The sequence below is a fragment of the Myodes glareolus genome, chromosome 20 (genome assembly GCF_982192425.1).
Source record: "Myodes glareolus chromosome 20, mMyoGla1.1, whole genome shotgun sequence".
Lineage (NCBI taxonomy): Eukaryota > Metazoa > Chordata > Mammalia > Rodentia > Cricetidae > Myodes > Myodes glareolus.
In genome coordinates this window covers 10,814,451-10,832,128 of record NC_142045.1, presented here as the reverse complement: position 1 = coordinate 10,832,128, position 17,678 = coordinate 10,814,451, and the positions used below count along the sequence as shown (strand labels likewise).

General features: G+C 45.9%; 1 protein-coding gene across 1 annotated transcript in view; it reads left to right on the top strand.

Annotated features, from left to right (window-relative positions):
* The first annotated feature begins 472 nt into the window (after positions 1 to 472).
* The window catches only part of Spmip2 (sperm microtubule inner protein 2), a 104,123-nt gene continuing 86,917 nt past the window's right edge, over positions 473 to 17,678 (top strand). The window contains exon 1 of the mRNA XM_087899451.1: positions 473 to 845. Coding sequence (XP_087755577.1) covers positions 785 to 845 — 61 coding nt within the window. The 5' untranslated portion in view covers positions 473 to 784. The remainder of the gene's footprint in view (positions 846 to 17,678) is intronic.

Below are 17,678 nucleotides of genomic sequence, written 5' to 3'. Positions count from 1 at the left end.
GTCAGTTCCAAATTGGATACCTCAGACAATGGTTCTTTCAAGGACAGAGTGTTTTCAAAGAGGGTTGTGTTGTGATGACCCAGTACCTTTAAACACAGTCATCAGGACTGGGTAACCTCCTAGTAGAGAAAATCCTGCAACAGTGAACCAGCATGGCAGCAAAGAAGAGTAAATACAGGCCTGAGTCAAATGACAGACACTGAAGGCCAGGAAAATGAGAAAGGTTTGACCCATTCTTCCACACTAGGAAATGGAATCAGCTCTGTTTGGAAGCCCTGTGTAGCAGAAATGGAAAGCTCTCGGTGTAACCATTCTGGTGCGTGTCTGTTGTAGTCTAGCTGTCTCAGGGCGGGCTTTATCTTTTCTTGCGAGTATCTTTCAGATGTGTTTAACCATGTTTTGCATTTTTCTTTCTCCCCCACACACCCCCAATTTGTCCCTGTAGAACATTCTCCAGAAATGCTGAAAGATACTGGAGACAGCCGGCTGGGCTGTTCTAGGACATCATGGACAAGATGCTTCTGGTTGATATGGGCAGACAAGGGACAGTGGTGGTGGGGTGCAGCTCTGGGGAATCCTCCAGTTATGTCTGCTCTCGGGCACTGGAATACAGAGCTCTGGCAGAAGGGATATCTGCTCCTCCTGTCATAAAGTATCCTTAGTAACCAGCCAGCCTAGGTCACAGACCGGGAGAGCAGAGACCCCGTCCTTGCTACTTCCTGGTACATTCACTGTTCTGAGGACATTCGGGCAGTAAGTGCAGCAAAGAGGCTTAAAGGTCAGCATGTCTGTCTCGTACCGGGAGCCGCTCTCTGAGACCGTGGGAAAGCGCATGGTCGTCACAGGTGAGCCAAGAGCGTGGGTTCACTTTCTCAGGGATCTAAGCCGTTTTCGTCCTCACGTAAGGGGTTCGACAGTGAAATAAGCACGTGATTGTTGTTGTCTTATGCGCGGGTCCTGTCGTGGACACCTGTACTGTCCACAGGTCTTTACAGCCACTGTCAGTCTGCCAAAGCTAGCTTTGACAAGGGAGCTTTCCATTAGCATAAACTCATGATTCGTGGGAGGGAAACGGATTGATGCTAGTAAGAAGTATCTTGGTCACACTTCTCACTAGTAGTGATTTAGATTTATTGCAGCTTTTAAAATTGAACATATTTCATGGATAAGAATTTGAGCAAAGTTAGACTACTTTTTAAATAAATGTCTTAAAATTCTAAGTGTTATTCTATTTTTCCTGTCATTTTGTTTGTTGAGACAGAGCCTCGCTATGTAGCCCTGACTGGCCTCACACTTCTTATGTAAACCAGGCTGGTCTTGAACTCATAGGGAGCCACTTTTGTCTATCTGAGTGATGGAATTAAAGGCATGCACCACTGCACTGAGGAAAAAAAAAAAACACTTTTTCTTAAAGAAGATGTATGTTAAACCTCATAAAATAGTTGGATTTCATTTTATTCTTTCAGCTTACACTTATGCTTAACAGTGATTTGGGCAGTGTGTGTGTGTGTGTGTGTGTGTGTGTGTGTGTGCATGTACGGTTACAATCCAATTCAAAAAAATAAGACATGACCAGTTGGGTCAAGTCCTTATAACATAAAACAAATTTTCATCTTATTTCATCTATATTTCAAACTACAAGCACATCTAACAGCCTTGCGGAAATCAGTTCGCTGCCTGTTCACTGTGAGCACTAGCGAGTCTTTCCGTCATCTGGCTCAGCCACCTGTCTTGTAAGTCTCTTGGCGCTGACAGAGCCACCTTTCCCTATCTGAGTTTGCGAAGAAGAGGGCTTCCTTCACCCCTGGCTGGCTTCACGGCAGATGCAGCACAGGGACGAAACTAAGCTAGTCGCGCCTCCTCTCCCTTCACAGAACAGCTGACTTAGGATGGGCGCAAGACCCCACAGACTGCCCAGGTAATTCCAGAAGTGACAAACCAAGCTGAAAGACAAGGCCTGTCCAAACTAACTCTTGACTGCTGTGGACAGACTCTGAAAGAGCCAGGAATCCACGTGGAGGCTGGGGGGCGCTTTAGAGCCCAAGTCAGAAGCCTTGGGAAAGCAGTGGGTGGAAGATTGGTTTGGGGTGTTCCTTTCTGCCTCTGAAACCTCTCCTAGAATCGTCTCAATTCGTCTTTAAAAGGGGGGTGGGTGGGTGGGTAGTAGTTGTGTCTGTTTCGCAGGAAATTATGAAGTCCAGAACATTTCTATGTCCCCACCACGGCTTCCTCAATTATTCTACCATTTGGTGCTGAGTGCGGAATCCAGGGCCTTCTGAACACTAAGCATGGGCTTTTAACCTCAGCTCTCCTCAGTTCTTGTTAGCAGGGTGACTTGTTGCAGTTCATGGGATAATAACAATGCATTATTATTAGCTACAGTGTTAGTTAGAATACACACTTCCTTCAGATTTGCTAGTGCTGCCCAATGTCCTTTTCTATTCCAGAAGTTTGTCCGCCACATTGCTTTCAGCTGCCCCGCCTTCCGGGAGTCAATGGGCTGTGATAACTCATGAATGTCTTCTTGCTTTCAGACCTTGTCATTTTAAAGAGTACATACAGCAATACAGTTCTCTCTCTCTCTCTCTCTCTCTCCTCTCTCTCGTATGAGTGTGTGTGGTGTGTGGTAAAGCTGTCCCTTACTTTGAATCTGTCTGAAAGGGTTTGTGTGTGTATGTCTGGGGTTAAATTAGGGTTATTGCATTGGGGAAGCCACAGAGGTAAAGTGACATTTGCATCATGTTGCACAAAAACTCAGTATCAACATGACTTGGCCTGCGGCTGCTGACACCTGGCTAGCCAGCTGCAGTGGAAGCTGGCAGGTGTCTCCATGGCAACGTCATTATTTTTTCTCTCCTCCCGCTACCGTGCAGCCTCTACTTTTCCTTGCGGCTGAAACTTCTCCGTGCATCATCTGCACCACGCCTGCATAAGAGAGAGGGCTGTCTTCTCGTCAACACCTTTTCACTGATTCACTCATTTATATCAGTATAAATTCATGACGATTCATTTTATTCTGTGGGCTCTGCTCCAGTGCTAATCGGTTCATGTCGTTGCCGGTCGTTTCACCGTTAGCCATTGCGCTCTTTCTGCTGTCTGCTGAGCCCACCTTGCAAAGCATCAACGTGGATGTGGTTGGTTGACTTGTATTTGTTTCTTTTCCCTCCTGCTCCACTCCTAAAACTGACTGTTCTCGAAGCAGCTTTGGGTTTTTTTCGTCAGGTGCCAGACATGATCATTGCTGTTAGAGGGTAGTTTCTTTTAGATAATTTCAGCAGAACAAGGAAATATGTGTATATATGCTAACTTGCATAAGCATGACTAGATAATCCTGGGTGTAGTCAACAATCTGTGTCTATATTAAGCTCAAGACGAGTGAGTGTATTTGAGACAGGCTCTCACTGTATAGTCCAGGCTGGCTTCAAACTCACAATCCTGACTTGTTTAGCCTTCTTGGAGTCTACAGCTGCTTCCCAGGGCTGTCTCTTACCCTGGGTTCATGGCTTACTTATTTCAGGGTCTTTGATTTATGACTGTTCTCTGTTCTCAGGTCCCTATATCAGCTCAGTTTTAAACACTGTTCCCTTCCAACATGGTGCCCAGCCAGAGCCCTCTGGGTTCTACAGAGGGACAAAGTAGAACTCAGATGACCACCCCAGAGGAATCACTGTCTCGGCAAAACCTACAATAGAGTTTGAAGCCTTTGAGGAGTTTGTTGGAGGAACTGCTAGTCACTTTCCACCAGGGCCACAAGGTTTACCTTTCTCATAGGCTTCTGCCTATCTGCCCCCTCCCCACAGAGCAGCGGCAGGTGCCAGGGTGAGCTGGCTTACTTCCCTTCTTCTCTGTCCCTCCCACTGGCCTGTCACTACTTTGTGAAGCTTTGAAGCTCTTCCTTTCTTTTTTCTCTTTGTAGCAGAGCCCATATTTTCTTTTCCTAATGCTATTTCTATTAACTCTTCGAGAGTTTTCTACAATGCATTTTGAGCACAATCACCCCGTGCAATTTCTTCCTCTGCTCTCTAATCTCTTCTCACCCAACTCTGACATTTGTTCCTTTCTGCTTGCTTTCCCCCAACAAGTCCAGTTGGTGTTCCCCAGCGAGTTTTGGGAGCAGGTTCTGTCCTGGCATGTGGTTGACCTACCAGGGGTCATATCACTCAAAACAAAAGAAAACAAAAGCTAAAAACTAACTCTCTCCCAGCAGCTAGCAAATGTCAAGAGTCCTAGCTAGCCGAGGGATTTCACGCCCACCTTCCCTCCTCTAGGTTGGGTAATTGACACAGAGACCCTTACCTGTTCAAGGAGAAGAGAATTATCTTTGTGGCATGCTCAACCCGAAAGGAAACCTCTATTTTCTTATCCTGACTCTCCCTCCTTCTCTTAGTCACATGGGAGCTGTTTCTAGTCCTCAAGAAGAGTTTTAATCTTGTGTCTAACTATCGTCCTCTTCCTGGGGTCATTCTGGCCCCTTCCTTTTCCTTATCTCTGCATCTCACCTCCAGTGTGAGAAACGTTCCCCTCCCCACTGCCATTTGATTCAAGGCCGGGATGCAGCATCAGTTATTAACAGGAAGTCCTGTGGGCAAAGTTTCACCAACCGAGTGTGGTCCGTTCTGCCCATCCTTGCAGCCCCTTGGGCTCTGTCCTGATAAATGCTCCCCATTTCCAGACACTAGAGTCAGGGTCCTTTATCCTCCAGCCCCCTTGCTGAAGTCTCCCCAGCATTTGTCACACAGGGTTTCGAAGTTTTCTTATTTTTGTCACCATCTGAATACCGGCTAGAATCTTCCTCTTTGCACTGCCTAAGTAAATTATTTTTTATTGTCATACATTCAATTGTCCCTCTGTGCTATAAATTTTACAGGTTTTTGATGAATTCTTTAAGGACATACCCACTGCATAGACTCACACAGAATGGTTTCAGTCCTTGTCGCGAGTGCTTACCTCTCAGTCGAGAGGGAGGAATTAGGTTTCCATACACGAGTGTGGCTAATTCATTCATTCAACGTGAAATCAGCACACACACACATACACATCAGTAGGGTCCGGGTACCGTTGTCATGAAGGACATCGACTACCCCGTATATATACCTGTCACGATGCAGTGATCCGGCTTGGACGACTTCCTCTGCATTGCTCTGTGAGATCCTTGAGCAGCTGAGACAAGGTAAAGCAGTTCTTGCTTCAGGGTCTGGTGGAGGAGAAGGTCATCACGACTGCATCAGAAGGTTTCTGTCTGCCTGGTTCTGGGTTGTGGCTTTATATTTCCCTTCTTATCATTACCTTACATTCATGGTATAGCACAACACTCCATTTTTAGGGTTTTATCTCTGCACTACACTCCAGACACTTACATCATTGTGTCTATTCACCTCCTCCTTACAGTCCTCTAAAAAAATCCCCCTGCCTCACTTACTCACTCCTTCTATTCTCCCCTTACATCCATAGCAATTGCTGATTTTTTTTACCCTATAGTTTTGCCACTAAGTCAGAGTTAGGTAGGAGGATTCCCTGATCCCATGGGTTTGAGGCCACCTTGTCCACTTAAATTGTTAACAGAGTAACAGGCTCATATTTTCAGAACCTGCCTGAAACCCAAACAACATGTAAAATAAGCAAGCAAACAAACAACAGCAGCACCCAGAAGCAGGTATCATAGCCTTGCCCACTCTGGAGATGCATGCACCAAGGGAAAACAGAACAAAGCAACAGAAATGCAGCCAGTACAGTTTATAAGAAGCATCAGCCAAAATAATCTTCTAAATGAACTCCTCTTTCTAATAATTTCTTATATTTATGAAAAGCAGAATTAGCAGATGTGATACAAACAAATACATAACTCTAACTAATGACATAAGCTTTAGGGATTTATGTCTAATATGATGAATAATGTATCTAAACTCATCAATACTAAAAAACCAGCAATTTTAGTTATTTTGAAAAGATGTACAAATCTTTCACTTTAGCTTTTGAAATTTTTATTACATATAAAACTTATGCCAATGGACTCTTACCTATCACCCAGAGTCAGTGGCTACCAGAATTTTGCCACAATTAATCAATTCATTGGTTTCTTCTACCAAACTGTTTTAGAGAAAAATGCAGATGCATCATTCACATATATCATTTTTCCTCCCTAAAAATTATCAAATTACTCTTCCATCACCACAGATTAGTGCATCAGCTAATACAACTGACAGTTATCCCTTGACATTGCACAATCACTACTCCATAATTAAGTTTTTCTGGTTGTCGCTAATTGGATTTTTAGGGGCTGGAGAGATGGCTCAGTGGGTAAAGAACTTGCCGAGCAAGCATGAAGACTTGAGTTCAGGTCCCCAGCACGCTGAACTGCTGCTGTGGGGGCGGCCATATGTCAACCCAGCACTGGTGGAGGGGGTAGAGACACAGGGATCTCTGGAGCTCGCCAGACAGCCAGTCAAGTCAGTCCGCGAACTCCAGATTCCATGAGAGACACTGTCTCAGAAAAGGAGGCAGGGCTGGAGAGATGGCTTAGTGAGCAGAAGAGCTGACTGCGGAAGGTGAGGACTGGAATTTCAGTTCCCAGGACCCATGTCTTCATCTGGGTTTCTATTGAGGTGAAGAGACACCATGATCACAGCAACTCTTAGAAAGGAAAACTTTCTAATGGGACTGGTTTACAGTTTCAAAGAGTTAGTCCATTATTGCCATGGCAACATGCAGGCAGACATGGTGCTGGAGAAGGAGCTGAGAATTCTATGTTTGGATCCACAGACAGTCGGAAGTGAACCGAGACACCCTTTCTCCAACAATGCCACGCCTATGCCACCAAAGGCCACGCCCAATAGTTTCACTCCCTCTGGTGGCCAGTTACGTTCAGACTACCACCACATATTTCTTGAGCATCTCTACCCACGGTGTTCTTATGGGGCAACCGAGACTGGAGCCAGGGAAATCCTGGAAACTAGAAAGCCAGCTAGCCAAGTGGGTCAACTATCCTACGCAATGGAAAAGCAGCAGAGACCCAGGATCCAAAGCGGGGAACGGCGAGACAGGCGCCAGGGGTTCTTTCTGACCTCCACCTGAGTGCCACAGCACATATGTGCCCATATTTACATAGACGCTTGAACACACACACACTCACACACATGGACAAAGTAAGGTGGAGAGAGCTAGAGGAAGGTTCCTTACATGGATCTTTGACCTCCACATGCATGCCATATACTTACATATACATACAAACAAACACACGACACACAATTTCTCACAGCTGACTGTGAGAAGGAGTGTAGTCAAAGATGCCTGCACGTGGTGCACGGCTCACTCTGGCCACTTCTGTGTCTTTCCAGGGCTTTAGGCCTCCTCTCCTTTCTCCTACTCCTTAATTGTTGCAGAAACAGGCTTGGCTATCCACCGCAAGCTTCTCACACTCTAGGCTTGGCAGCTGCTTCCTTGTTACGTCGTCTCACTTGACGCTTTATCCTCTGCAAACCGAGCTTGCGTCTAGAATCCCAGTTACAACCAGCTTCTGCTCCTGTGGGATCTTAACATGATGCTGACATTTAAATCTTGAATGTCCGGAAAATGTCCAAGTGAAAGGCCTGGTTCGTAGAGTGGTACAGTTGGGAGGCAATGGGACTTTTAAGAGACAGGACTTAAATATCTGATATCAAATTTTTTTTAAGATTTATTTATTTATTTATTTATTTATTTATTTATTATGTACACAACATTCCTTCCATGTATGCTTGCATGCCAGAAGAGGGCACCAGATCTCATCATAGATGATTATGAACCACCTTGTGGTTGCTGGGAATTGAACTCAGGACCTCTGGAAGAGCAGTCAGTGCTCTTAACCTCTGAGCCATCTCTCCAGCCCCCTGGTATCAAATTTTATTACAGAGCCATAGTAATAAAAATTTTTGACAGAGCAAGAGAACAGAATAGAAAGCCTAGCTGTCCACTCACATAGCTACAGCCAGGCATTGTTTTGGCAAAGACTGTGTAAAAGACATGCATCCGAGAAAAGACAGTTTCTTCAGTCATGATGCTGGGGAAACTCCATATTTACAGGTAGAAGAATAAAGTTGGATTTGTAGCATATAAAATCAGTCAAAAAGAAATTAAAGACTTCAGTCAAATGTTGAAACTACGAGGACATAGGCAAAATACTTGAAGATATAGGCAAGAAGTTTCTGGAGAGAACGCCAGTAGCAGCAGGAAATAATCTTAAGAATTCACAAATGGGATCGCATGACATTGAAGAGCATCTGTATACTGACAGAAATCATCGCCGCGGAGAAGAGGCAGCCTACAGGATGGGATGGGGGTGGGAATCTGCCAGCTACTTCTCGGGGGAGAAATAATGAATGTGTGTGTGTGTGTGTGTGTGTGTGTGTGTGTGTGTGTCTATATTTCTCTATGTGTGTCTGTGGAGTGTGTTATATACACACGTATATTATAAAGAACTGCACATTTTAAACACTTAAAATCCAAATCATTTGATCAGTATATAGCCTAAGGAACTGAATAGGCCATTCTCAGAAGAAGAAATATAAATGGCCAGTAAATGCTTCAACATCCTTAGCAATCAGGAAAATGCAAAATATCACATTCTTTGTTGGCATGGGGGAACCCCTAAGGATGCTAAGGCCTGAACGTGGTGCTCAGAGGACAACTTGCAAAAGTTGGTTCTCTCCTTCCGCCGTGTGTGTCCCAGGGATTGAAGTCAGGTCAGTAGGCTTGACAGCAAGTGCCTTTACCCACGGAGCCATCTTACTCACCCCAAGTCTTTGGTGATTGAAACAGGAGCTCCCTGTGTGGCCAGGTTAAGGTGGCATTCCTGATTCACCCTAGGCTGGCCTTGACTTTGCAAACCTTCCTGTGCCCCATCACCGACTGACACTTTCTGCCTCAGCCTCCCGTGCTGAGATCACAGGCATGACCGGCCATGCCTACCTTACAAAGACATTCTTTACTTCAGATTTTTTCCTCATGAATTTCCACTTCGCTCACAATAAAGCTAGTTGCTGAACAGTGAATATAGGACATTGAAAAAGCATGTAAATGTTTGTTGTGGCTGTACCTGTAGGCTCAGCTACACCAGGCGCTGCAGAAACAGGGGCGAGACGATTGCTTGAGCTAGGGTTGCAAAAGCAACCTGTGCAACATGCAAAGACCCACTCAGGAAAATTAATAATTAATTAAATACGAAATTAATAATTAATTAACTACAAAAGCACAATGAGAGACCGTCTGGCTTCGCCTAACATTTTTCATGAAACCGCTAGTGTTCAGAGGTCAGGACTGTTGAATTGTTTGCACAGTCTGGTTCAGAGGGACTGAAAGCCTCTGCCTGGCCTCTGTGCATCTGGGTTACAGGCTCAGCAAAAAATGCTAACACTTTGAGTCAGCCATTTTTTTTGTGCTAGAAACCCAGCGCATGGAAGCCAGGAGTGTTGCGGCACTCCCCCGTCTCAAGGGGTGGTCGCTGCACGTGACTTTCGTTAGACGCAAATAAGCAGCAGACATCTCTCGAGGAAAAAGGCAGAAGCCAGTGTGATGGACGAAACCGGAAGTGATAGAAGACGAGCACAAATGTATGTAATTTTCAAAAGTATTGCTCCATTAGCCTAGGTTTCACCGCCCCTTAGTCATCTCTTTTGCCCTGGGAAGCTGTCACACTAATAGTTATGTCTCAAGTCCAATTACTTTAAAAATAGAAGGTGACTTCACACTGAATTGCCGGTGGTTTCCTGTCTGAGAAAAGACCGAGACAGCTCTCCTGCTGCACACTTGGCTTAAACCTCACGACTACAGTCCACGACGGAAAGAGCCCGGTTTTCGGAATGGGATCACGGCAAAGCTCATACACATTCACGATACCAAGACCCTGGGTTGGTGAGGTCACATCTGACATGTTGATATTTTATTTATTTTAAACTGTGCTCATCTGTGGTCATGGTGTGTAATTTGCCTTGAGTCATTTGTTCTGTCGTTGGAATCTGTATTGTGCACAGTATGCAATCTCTTACCATAAATCTTTGACCCGGGACAACTAAATAAACTAAAGATAGGCGTTTGAGGGGTTGGGGCTGTAGCTCAGTGGTAGAACACTTGCCTGGCATGAGCGGTAATCTGAGTTCCTCCCAGAAATGGAAGGAGGATGAAGAGCAGGAGGTGGAGGAAGAGACAAAAAAATTAACAACTTAGTTGGAAAAGATCTTCTGATGGGACACAAGAAGCCGTGTGATTGTAGCAAGCATCTGGCTGGTCTAACGACACCCGACGAGTTATTTGTTTTCTCTCGAGGACACACGCTGTGAGAGCAAGGGTGGTGAGCTTATGCAATCACTATGAACCTCCAAATTATTTTCGTAAGACACATTATTATTCTTACTAAAACCTAAGTGCCACACTGAAAGACCTTATTTGTAACCCACAATTCTAAATCAATCATCACGAATTGCTGACCTCATCATCACCAATGTAATTTGTTGCTGTTGCCATGGAGTGGAGAAGCCTTGACCCAACCCTTAGGAGAAGAAGTCTATGGACAAGCTTGTTTGCTTTTGTTTTCTAAGGACAAATAAACACCTGTATTATGTGAGCTAAAGACAGGAAGAGAGTTCATCTGCCTTTCTGGGCCTTGTCTTAATTTTCCAAAGTGCCTATTTTTGTAGGTCGTTTGTGGTTTTTATGATTTATTTTATGTGTGTAAATGGTTTGTCTGCATGTATAGCTGGGTACCATGTACATGCCTGGTACTCATGGAGGCTAGAGGAGCCTTTGGATTCCCTGGAACCTTAGCAACAGATGGTGGTTATGGCTGCTTTGCAGATGTGGGGGTCAAACCTAGTGCTTGTAACCACTGAGCCACCTCTTCATCGCTCCTAACCCCATAGGCTTTGTAACAACATGGCCTAAAATAATGGGGAAATAATTTTGAGTAGTTTTTAAAAGATGAAGCACTTGGTGGCCAACCACTGAATGAAAGCTGTGTTGGGAAACATCAAGTTTCTGTGGAAAGAAGTGAGAACTAAAAATCAGATAGTAGTTTGGACCTTCCTCCTAGCCTTCCTGAATACAACGTTCTTATCAACACAGTTTTGAAATACTACTACTTATTTAATATGAATTCAGTCACAAAAAACAAAAACAACAACAACAAAAAACCCTTTCCTCTGGAGAAGATAATTATCTGGGAGAGGAAGATGCTGAGGCAAAGATACAAAAGTCCTGTTAAAAAACTTTTTTTCTGTTTTAAGATAAAGTCTCATGTATAGCCTTGAACTCGCTATGTAGCTGAGAATGACCTTGAACTTCTGATCCTCTTGGCTGGGCCTCCTGAGTGTTTTAGGTAGAGGTACTCTCCACCACGTCTCCACTGTACGGTGGTTAGAGCAGAGTGGAAGCTTTGCATATGCTAGGCAGACACTCAGCCATCAGGGCCAACACCCCAGGCCTTCCTTTTCTCTTAAGAGACAACCAAGTGAAGTGCACTTTCTCATCCAAAATCTAATGTCCCAAGCACTGTTAGTTTGAGACAATGTGTCATCCTGATTGGCCTGAAATTAGAAATTCACCTGCCTCTGGCTTCCAAGTGCTGGGATTAAAGGTGTGCACCACACTTGACCTTCCTAAGTACTTTTAAAGGTCAAAGGAAGGGGGAAGCCGCTCAGGACGCCTAAGCAACTGACTTTGTATCCTCATGTGGCTCTGCTTCCCATGCGCCGACAAGCCCAGATGTGGCCAGGCTTCCAGAGGTGCCTTGTTCTTATCTCAGGATCCACACAGGGAGTACAGTGGATTTAAATCAGCCCAGCTCACTGGAAACCTACCAGTTGCTCTTAGACAAGACGTCAGGCCTCGCAGCACCTCAGTTAATGTCTGTTCTGACGAGTGAGAAGGTGAACTAACACGTGTACCTGTTGACTTCTCACCTGACACCTATCCTCTCCTCTCCCCTCCCTGCCCTCCCTTCCCCTCCCCTCCCCTTCCATTCCTTCCCTCCCATCCTCTCCTTTACCCTCCCTGCCCTCCCTTCCCCTCCCCTCCCCTTTCCTTCCCTCCCTCCCCTCCCATCCTTTCCTCTACCCTCCCTGCCCTCCCTTCCCCTCCCCTCCCCTTTCCTTCCCTCCCTCCCTGCCCTCCCTTCCCCTCCCCTCCCCTTCCCTTTCCTTCCTCCCCTCCCATTCTCTCCTCTACCCTCCCTGCCCTCCCTTTCCCTCCCTTCCCCTTCACTCTTTTCCTTCCAGGGGGAGAAACAGCACATTCAGATCCCTATCAAGGAGGCATTTTCCTCTGATATGTGCTACCTGTAATCCCAGCCAGTTTCATTCACAGTGAGAGATAAGGGATAAAATGCTTCCCTGTCTTGCTAGCCCCAGTTGCCAGTAATTATTTCAAGAAAGGAAGATCCTTTCCTAAGACCTATTAAAAATGTCAAAAGGGCCTCTTGGACCACAGTTACTGCCTTTTAGAGAAACATACCCCAGGAATTATCTGTGATGGACAGACTAGCCGCACTTTCAAGAATATTGGCACTGAAGGAGCAATGTGGTTAGATCATTTATTTGGGGTAACACTTTCCAAAATAAAGGAGTCAATTTGGAAGAAAGAACACAGTTGCAGGAGACAAAATAGCAATGCACCATGATTAAGGGCCAAGGGTAAAAGACCTTTATTGTTTCCTGTGTAACTTTGCAATTTTCTGACAATCTGCTAAATCAAGTTATAAATTGAACATTAAAATCCAGGTGTTGGCCCAGTGGGGCAGCTCAGAAGATAATGGCACATGCTTCAAACCTGAGGACTTGAGTTCCACCCCAGGGACACACGTGGTGGGAGGAGGGAACCTGTTCCCACTAGCTGTCTTCCGGCCCCCATGCGCAGGCAGGCATACCTTTGTAACAGAATTAGAGCAAGTTATTCATTCCCTGTTTTACCATATAGACGGGATTCACTTGACTCTTAAAGTCTGTGGTTTTACCTTTATTAGTTTGTAATCCTGTCCAGCTCACCATAGGAACCAGTTCATCATTTCATTTACTAAAAGAAAAGGGTGTGTATGAGAGAGAGAGAGAGAGAGAGAGAGAGAGAGAGAGAGAGAGAGAGAGAGAGAGAGCAAGCATGTGTTTCAGAAGTCACCAAAACTGGAGGCTGGAGAAATGGGTCAGCAGTCAAGATGTTGGCTGTTGTGCAGAGGACCAGGATTTGGCTCCAGCACCTGCGTAGAGGCTCTCAGCTCTCTGTAACTCTAGTGTCAGGCAATCTGACCCCTCTCCCGGCTTTCATGGGCATCAGGCACATACACCATGCACATATGTACTTTCAGGCAAAATACTCACACACACACAATGAACAATTTTTTAAAAACAACTGAAATTGAGTTGGGTGGTGGTGGCACACACCTTTAATCCCAGCACTCGGGAGGCAGGGGCAGGTGGATCTCTGTGAGTTCGAGGCCAGATTTGTCTGCAGAGTGAGTTCCAGGATAACCAGAGCAATGCAGAGAAATCCTGTCTTGAAAGAAAAACAACAATAACAACAACAACAACAACAAAAAAACCCAAAACCAAACCAAAACAAAACTGTCACTGAAATTGTATTTTGACTTAAATGTGTCTATCCTTAATAAGATCAGACCCACTCCTGCACATAGACGGCCCTTTTCCTCAGGGCCATTCTCTCCACCCGTGCTAACAAACTCCTCTCTGTTCTATAGTGACCCATCCTGAAAGAGTTTTCTGTGAGTGCAGAACAGTCTTCTGAGTGCAGGTCCCTGGAAGAACTCCTCAGGCTGGTTGCTCAGGGCAGCAGCATGGGGCTCCCTCTGCTCCTGTCGACAAACAGGATATATGTGTAGATAAAGAAGTTCATTGAGAGGGGTTGGCTCATGTGATAACAGAAGCTGAGAAGTCTTGTGACCTGTAATCTGCAAGCCGAAGAGCCAGGAAAGCCAGTATTCAAGTCCCAGCTAGAAGTGCAGCCGCTGGAGGACCCAGACAGAGAGCAGGCGCTCCTGGGCACACCCTTCGTTCTGCACGGGCCCTTGACAGATTGCATGATACCCGCTCCCCCTGGAGGGTCTCTTCTTCATTTAGCCTCCCAATTCAAGTGCTAGTCGCTTTTGCAGACATTCTCACAGATGACCAAGGAATAATGATTACTAACAATTGGAGCATCCTTACACACACACACACACACACATACACACACACACACACCAGTCAAAGAAACACATCAAATAAATTGTCACAATCTCTCTGAAGGGGACCCAGCCAACTGCAACCCCAATCTATTGCATCAGTCCCCCAAATGTGACATGCATAAAAACTACTTATGGAAGCTGAAGAATGCTGATTCTCAGGTTCTACTCCCCAAATTTCGACCTCACTTTTTTGGAGTTCTTGGGACCTGCCTAGTAGAGACATGCTGTGGTCATATATGTGCACACTGTGGAAAAGACAGTTGCCCTAAGAGCAACAGGGGCTCCCCATACTCTGCTCCTTGAAGTGCGCACATGAGCTAAGTCTATTGCTCCTCAGGTCTGACTGGTCTCTAGACAGAAGCTTGATTGACCCACGACTCCTCCTCCTTTTTAGACAAGGTTTGCCTCATTGCCTCAGTTTATCCTGAGCTCCTGGGCTCAAGTGATTCTCCCATCTCAGCCTGCTGAATTGTCAGAGCCATAGACAAGGCTCCACGCACCTGGCTCTCAGTGGTTGAATTCAAACATAGTTTAAAATCCCACGATCTTTTTTATAAAGAAAACGGGAACGTTTTGTGTGATTCAAATTAGCGTTCATTATCCTATTCTGGAAACGATTACACAAAAATGAAACCTGTTTCTCAGCCCAGTGAATGATGGCACCGTTGACAGGATAAATAGGAAGCCAGGTTGTCAAAACTTAGGCAAACAGAGCTAAGTGAAGGAGGGGAGATTAGTGAATAACTGCTGACGGCATCCCGGCGCGATAAAGTCTTTGTTCCCGGAAAGGAACTGATTCCGCCCACATCTCTTTTTGTAGAGATTTCTAGATTCTCAAGAATTCAACTTATAAGCTACGTAGCTATCAGTGCTGCTTTTACACACACACACACACACACACACAATGGAAATAGAACCGAGTAGACATGCCAACCACATGGGCTAAATTAAAAACACAAAACAAAACCCCAAACAGGTGATCCCACGATGTGCTCCATCTCTCTCATTTCCTTTCCTGAGGATTTGGTGGCCATGTGGAACATAGCTCTCATCGATGAACCACACCCCCCGCCCTTCCCATCACTAGTCTTTGGGTTCCGTGCACACACACTCTGAGATGCGTGTGTGCCTGTGTCTAGTCGACAGCATTGTATCTTATTTGCCAGGATACAAAGCAAACAACTGCCGTGCAAAATGCAGAGATTGCATTTTCTCCTTTCCTCTGAAAAGGGGAGTATCCTAGACTCCCTGGGGTGGGCCCCAAACAAATGATAACTTATCATTGCACTCAACCACTGGAAGATAAAGATTGGACTAGGTTTGTGGAAAACTTAGATTTGTGAATGCCATCTCCTCTTTGGGGGAGGTGAGGCTCTGCGGAACTGTGGTCGCATGTGTGCATCGCTTTATTTCAGTGGTCTTGACCCCTGGCGGGGCGGGGGTGGGGTGGTCAAATGACCCTTTTGCAAGGGTTGCATATCAGATATCCTGCAAATCAGATGTTTACATTATGACTTATAACAACGCAAAATTACAGTAATGAGGTAGCAACAAAAATAATTTTGTAGTTGAGGGGTCACCACAAAGCACAGAACTGTATTAAAGGTCGCAGCATGAGGAAGGCTGAGAACCGTCGCTTTATGTAAAGGAGTGCGAAAAGCTGTCAGTGTTAATAGATACGTTGGTCAGGCGGCCCGTTCATCAATGTTCGATGAATGAGTTTCTGCCGCACGCGTCTATGAGCCCTGTGCGGCCTGAGCCCTCACTTTGAAAAGCTTCGGCTCACAAATCAGGGCCAGGGAGTGCAGGCCCTGCTTGTACGGTTTCGAGCTCAGGGCCTTGGAGGTCCTGGCCCACACATCTTCGTGCGGAAGCTGAAAGCTACTTCTTTGCTCCCTTGTTATAATTTTCTTTTAATGCTCTTGGAGGACAGCTCTAGAAGATTGGGGTACTTACACACGACCGCCAGCCTTGTAAGTCAGAACACACCTTTAATCCCCGCCCCGAAGATGCAGGGCAGGTGGATTTCTGTAAGTCTGAGGCCAGCCTAGTTACCATAGCAAGTTTTAGGCCGGTCAGCTACATAGAAAGACCCTGCCTCAAAAACCAGACCCACCACCTACTAAAAACACTATCTCCAAGTTAGTTAGGATAGGAATTTGCCTATTTATTTCCACATAATGATACGACCCAAGTAAATCTACACATGCAAGCAGTCACATGACCACTGTGTGTCCCCTGCTGTCACCACATGGTGCCTTAGTGTAAAATGTCTGCAAGCTGAAGCAGACATGAGGCTGGGGCTGTGCCCACAGGAAAATGATAAATTGTGTGAAAAGTAGGAGCACCTACAAAAGCATATCTCACAGTTCAGAGAGCAGCTCCCGAGGATGGAAGGAAAAAACAGCAGCTCACTCCCACCTGGCCAAAGGCAGGGCTCCATTCTCCAGAATCTATGTCTATACCAGCCGAGTGGGTAGTGTTTTAACCAGTGACTCTCATGGAAGGCCACTTAAAAGACAGCTCTGTCCTAACTGTGAGCCCAGTAGCCTGCTCATCCTAGCAACCTAGATAGAATATTCTGCACACAGCAGGTGAGGGACGCTCTCTCAGCCCTGCCTGCACCTCACCTCTGCTGATGGAGGTCCTCACAATCCCATGTCTTCTCCCTGCCATGCTCCCCTCTTGTGAGGGACGGTCTCTCAGCCCTGCGTCTACTCCCTGCCATTCTCCCCGTCTGGTGACAAACGGTCTCTTAGCCTCGCATCTACTCCTTGCGCATGCTCACCTCTGGTCTCAACCCCATGTCTACTCCCCATGCTCACCTCTTTACCTCCTTTCTCTCCTGAGGTTACAGAGGACGGAAGGACAAGGATAAAACTGCAGGCAAGAATCTCAACCCTGCTTTGGTCTCTGCTACATTTTCATTGTTACCCAAGCTTTAGGGACTCTTGGAGAAAGCTTTGAATGCGGCTTCAGAGTACAGCTGATTGACCATCCCCTTCCTTCTCTTAACCTCCCTCCCCCCACCCACACCCAAAGCAGGCCAGATGGCTGCACGTTCCTCCCCTCTGCCTTTTGTCCAGCAAGACAAACTCTTCCTTTCCGTGCTGCATGTGCTCTGAGCTAGGTTGGCCAGCATTCCCAATGGGCTTCCGATGAAATGACTTCTAGATCATTGAACTTGCAGAGGGAAAACGGAAAGAGGGTGGCCACCTTAACTCTGACCTCTGCTGCCACCCTAGCCGAAGCCAGCCTCTCTGGCTCAGTGCTTCCACTGGAAAACACAGAGATGTTTTCCAAGCAGGATGGACTGTGGTAGCCATTCTTGGTTGTCAACTTGACTAATCTGGAATGAACTATAAACCCAAGTCGTTGAGCACACCTGGGAGAAGTTTCTAGGTAACTGGACCATTTGAGGTCGGAAGTTGTACTCTGAATCAGGGACACACCTCGTGGCAGCCTGTGTAAAGGACAAGAA